At 41.8% G+C, this 5,331-nt stretch overlaps 1 protein-coding gene across 1 annotated transcript in view; it reads left to right on the forward strand.

Annotated features, from left to right (window-relative positions):
- LOC113217877 (myrosinase 1-like) overlaps nt 1–5,331 on the forward strand; it is a 39,357-nt gene that overhangs the window by 3,763 nt on the left and 30,263 nt on the right. The window contains exons 3-7 of the mRNA XM_052274851.1: nt 270–395; nt 487–721; nt 1,334–1,570; nt 2,828–2,985; nt 3,087–3,233. Coding sequence (XP_052130811.1) covers nt 270–395; nt 487–721; nt 1,334–1,570; nt 2,828–2,985; nt 3,087–3,233 — 903 coding nt within the window. The remainder of the gene's footprint in view (nt 1–269; nt 396–486; nt 722–1,333; nt 1,571–2,827; nt 2,986–3,086; nt 3,234–5,331) is intronic.

A 5,331-nucleotide genomic window follows, 5' to 3' on the forward strand; every position in this document is an offset into this window, starting at 1 on the left:
CCCCCCCCTCCGCCCTCCCAATCCATTCTTATGTCCACCCCGTCACCGATGTCAAGTTTCGTCCGCCCCGTCACCCCATAACCAACTTTGTGTCCGCCTCGCCACCACCCTGTCTCCGATTTCAAGTTTTGTCCGCCCCATATGTCTGCCCCGTCACTTGTCTCTTCCCCGTTACTGCGAGTTTGGCCGTCGTCGGCTCTCAAAGACGCCTTTTCGGAATCGGAAAGCTTTTTGAGAATCACTGTTATAATAAAAATATGTTGTTGCAGGTGACCCTGGTTCACTTCGATCATCCTGTAGCACTTCAAAAAGAGTTTGGAGGATGGGACGATGACCGCATGATTGATGCTTTTGTCGAGTATGCAGATATTGCTTTCACGTATTTTGGTGACAAGGTAAATAGTGGCATGCAGACACATTTGTGTTTCCCGTGAATGAGAAATGTAAACACCTGACCTCCTCTGGTTGTTCTTTCCGCGACTTCAGGTGCAGTATTGGGTGACATTCAACGAGCCTTACGTCTTCTGTGGAGCCGCTGGCCAGATGGAATTTCTGGCTAAGGCTATCGTGGGCGTGGGGGTCGACCCGGATGGTCCTGTGCTACCTTTCGGCAACCGTAAAACGGAACCGGGGGCTGACTACAACTGCCTGCACCGTATGATCCTTGCCCACGCCCGGGTCTACAGGCTCTACAAGGAGAAGTTCGCTAGCTCACAGAAAGGTCTCTTGATTAGATAACTTCGACCATTTCTCGGACTAAGGCTCACTGTAAAAATAAATTTCGTGATTTTACGAAATTTTCTCGGTTAATTTTCTAGTACGAAAACTTCGTTTTTAACCAATTACCATACATCGTTATTTTACGAATTGCTTCGTAAAATCCAAAGCTCTAAGGGGTATGAAATTTGCACATATTTTGTCAAATTTTATAACATATGACCCCAAAATTACTTGCATTCGTTACGAAATATTTTTGTAGCTTTACGAAATGTTTCGTAAATTGGCCCTAACGAAATATTTTCCTAAATTATTTTCTACGAAGCATTTCGTAACACTTTTTTTCGTAAAATCACGAAAACTTTTTACAGTGCTCTCCCACAAAGGGACACCTTTGCTTCGAGTTAAAATATATGCATTTAGTGTTTACGTCAGGATGGTACAACCATGGCAAAAACGAGGGCTTCTCTGGAAAAATCCTGCTAAGCAATGCTGTGCAGCAGACACTTTGCAAATAGGCAGGGATTCGTATGCTTTGTAGCTACGAAGCATTTACTTTGAAATTGCAAAGCTACCCATAAACGTCACAACCCGTGCTTTTCTGTCGTATCGGCAGGACGCATTGGGATCGTCAACATCTCCTATGCCGCGCGGCCCAACTCCACTCGGTACGAGGACGTAGCTGCCGCACGTCGCTACAACCTTTTTACGCTCGGCACAACGTTCGGACCGCTGGTTACTGGCCAGTACCCTGACGAGGTGCGCAATGTGGTGGACGAGGCCAGTCGTCTGGAAGGGAGAGCTACGTCTCGACTGCCAGTGTTCACACCTGAGCAAAGCGCTCTAGTCAATGGTAAGAAGAGTGAGGGTCAGTGGTAAAACAAGCGTTGAACGTCGATTGGTGTACCAGTTCAAGTGTGCAGAGTTTAGACACATAGGGTCAAAATAAGAGATGTATTGGCCGACCAACTGCACGGTAAAAACAATGACTCATGTTTTGAGGGAAAAGGGAAAACTTTGAGGAACTCCCCTGGTTTCACACTGTAAAAAAAAGTTTTACTGAATTTTCAGTACTTTTAGTCTGAAGTTTTTTTACAGACCTGTAGTCTGAAAATTCAGACTGCACTCGGGTCTGAACTTTCAGTAGTGCCTTACCATAACACTTAGTCTGAAAATTCAGACAGCTGGTATGAAAATATTTTCGAAAATGTTAAAAATGAACACATAGCGAGCAACTTATCAACTGTGGGTGTAGAGGGCTATGCCCAGGTGAGGACATATCTGTCCATTCGGTTCTGCCCTTGGTTGGGAGCGAACCGCCAACCTTTAGGTTCGGAGGCCGCAACCTTAACCATTCGGCTGCCGGCTACCTGCGTGGGGAGCAGCGTCCGCTACAGGTGCGCTTCGTCCGCCTCCGGTGGACTTTCCACTCAAAATTCATACCAGTAACTCTGAATTGTAGATTCAGTGTATAGTCTGAAAATATACTTTAAAATATTCAGACACATTTCTCTGAAAACTTGATCCAGAGTAAAGAGTCTGGATTTTCAGTCAAAACTTCTCAAAAAAGAAAAGAAACTGATTTTTTGAATGATTTACGTGTGCAAGTACGCCTGAAAGCACGTAAACCATTAAAAAATCTGTTTCGTTTTTTTAATTGTACACACATCAAACTTTGCAGGACGAGTTCCGCAGCTCTAAAACTCAGAGAAACACATTAAATTTGACCAACTGACAATTTGGTCAGTTGTTACAAAGCTCTAAAGCAGCGAGGTAGGTGCAGCAGCAGCCACGCTAACTTTGAGGGACTTCCTCAAAATTTGTGACTTACTTTGAGGGTCGTTCTTATTTTTCAAGAAAGATCCCTGAAAGTTACTGACTCCCTCAAAGTTTTCCCTTTTCCCTCAAAAATTGGGCCTTTGCTTTTACCGTGCGTTATGTCAAAATCTGCAGATGTGCATGCACACGTAGGTGTGCACATTTTGCACGCTTGTTTTTACCAGTGAAAATACAGTATAGTAACCAAAAAAACTTCAGTTTTTCGTATCTTACGAAGATATGATGTGTAGCGCACACCCTGCCCCCTGCATCTAATATTTACATGTTAAAGGCACCATCGACTTTTTGGGCGTCAACCAGTACAACGGCCAGGTTGTGGCAGATACCAGGAGGCCGGATTACGGATCGCTGCAAACAGACGCAGCTGTAGACGTCTTAGTCAACAGTCTAACTGGACCACGAAAGGATGTGGAAAAAACATTCACTAAGGTATTTAAAAGTCTACTTTTCTGTATTTAAACACTAATTGCTGTTGCGCTTTTATTAGATTTTAGTTAATTGCAAAACTCTAAAACGCAACGGTGTTGCAGATGACACCGTGGAGTATCAGAGAGGCTGTTTTATGGCTCTGGGACGAGTATCGTGTCCCTATATTTATTACTGAGAACGGTTACGCTAAGGAAAACAAAGACAAGGAGGGCGCGCTAGACGACCACCTGCGGGCCGTGTACCACAGCGTAAGTAGCGCTTTACATCAACCTGTGCCTTTTCCCAGAAAACTCATTCGAATCAAGCAAAATGTTCTTCAGATTGCAAAAAGGTCAAATGTGTGGCATTGAAGTAAATAAAATTACACTGATTTATAAAGTGTGCAACTGACGCACACTTTAAACTGTTTAACACCGTGTGGCACACTTCTATGTGTGCAACACGAGTTTTGAATAGTTGTTGGAAGTGTTCAACAGGTGTGTTGCACACTTTAAAATGTTCAACCTGACCGTCGAGCGCTATAGCTCAACGCTCAAGTTGAACACTAAAAAGTGTGCAACACGCCTGTTGAACACTTCCAACTATTCAAACTCGTGTTGCACACGTAGAAGTATGTCACACGGTGTTAAACACTTTAAAGTGTGTGTCAGTTGCACACTTTATATTTCAGTGATATCTTGGAATTAGCTCAACATTCCGTACATGTTCGAGTCAACAACGCAGTTCTCTCCAACTCTAAACTCCACTCCATTCTAAACTTTTTAGGCCCCCCCAAGGGGGCCTTTCTGCTCGCGTGCGAGCGCTTCTTCTTTTCTTTCCCTCATTCATTAAGGTACCGCGACTTCTGTTGAACAGATTTTAATAAAATTTAATCGAAAAATCAATCCAAAAATTAGATTTCCTTTGACTATAGCCTCATTAAAATCCTTCTGGCCAATTTTGAGAAAATTAAAGTTAAACATCAAAATTATCACGAAAATCGGCAAAATCCTGCCAAGCCAACAATGGTTCCCACTATCATTCTTTCTGTCGATCCCTCCGGCTTACCTTTTCACTTAACAGTTAAACGTATGAGACAAAAATTCAAGACCGAAAATTAGGCTTTCGCACGATGTGTTCAAAATTTCCATGCGACGTTCCAGTGGAGAACGACAGCATGCTAAATAACATGCGACATTTACGCTTATTACTCGTGTCTTGTTTTTAATTTCTAGTGCAGTTAGTATTGATTTAAACAGGGTAGTGTAAGCGAGCCGATTGTGCATCGTTCTTTAAGCTATCGAACAAGCTTTTAATCGATGCCATAAGATATCCCGATCACAACTTCTACCGTTTTAAAATCAAAGCTGCACAGTTTGTTTAGAAATGGGCGTGGCTACAACAATCCTGGGTAGAAAGGAGGCGTGGTTTCTAACAATAGTACCAACCTTTGCAAACGAACTCGCTTCATGTTTTTAGATAAATTGAGTGATGCACTCTCCTCACTTTAATGTTCAACCCACCTTTTAATAACCCCTTCTTATCGATTTCGCGTGCATTTCAGAATTGGTTAAATGACATGTGTTTGAATAATTGTAACTATGAGTAAAAGTTGCCATTGCCGGGAAATGCCCACTAAGTAGTTTCTATAAGGCGCTTTCCTCGCTGTTGGTTTTGTTATTGTGGTGACTTCTGAACGAAGAGCCACAACACTAACCATCAAGTTTTGACGACTTCCCTCTTTTCTAATTTTCGACGCTCAATCTATTGAAGTGATTAATTAAATAATTATTCTTCGTGTGCATACGATTGTTCGTTAAAACTTCAGGGGCCGATTAACGCGTTAGCGTTAGAATTTTTTTCTTTCCCTCATAATAGGCTATAGCCACTGCTGTAATACAGATTTTGATAAAATTTTAACAAAAAATTAATCCAAAAATTAGAATTCATTTGATTATAGCCTCATTAAAATCCTTCTGGCCAATTTTGAGAAATATGAAATTTAACATCAAAATCGCCTAAAAATCGGCAAAATCCTGCCAAGCCAACAATGGTTCGCACTTCTAGCATTCTTTCTGTCAATCCCTGCGGCTTACATTTTCACTTAACAGTAAAACGTATGAGACAAAAATTCAAGACCGAAAATTAACCTTCAGAACGATATGTTCAAAATTTTCGTGCGATGTTCGAGTCAAGAACGACAGCAAGCTGAATAATATGCGACATTTACGCTTATTCTTCGTGTCTTGTTTTTAATTTCTAATGCAGTTAGTGTTAATTAAAACATGGTAATGTAAGCGAGCCGATTGTGCACCGTTCCTTACACTACCGAATAAGCTTTTAATCAATGCCATAAAATACTCCAAT

Source organism: Frankliniella occidentalis, unplaced genomic scaffold (genome assembly GCF_000697945.3).
Source record: "Frankliniella occidentalis isolate FOCC.00 unplaced genomic scaffold, Focc_3.1 Scaffold454, whole genome shotgun sequence".
In the NCBI taxonomy this organism is placed as follows: Eukaryota; Metazoa; Arthropoda; class Insecta; order Thysanoptera; family Thripidae; genus Frankliniella; species Frankliniella occidentalis.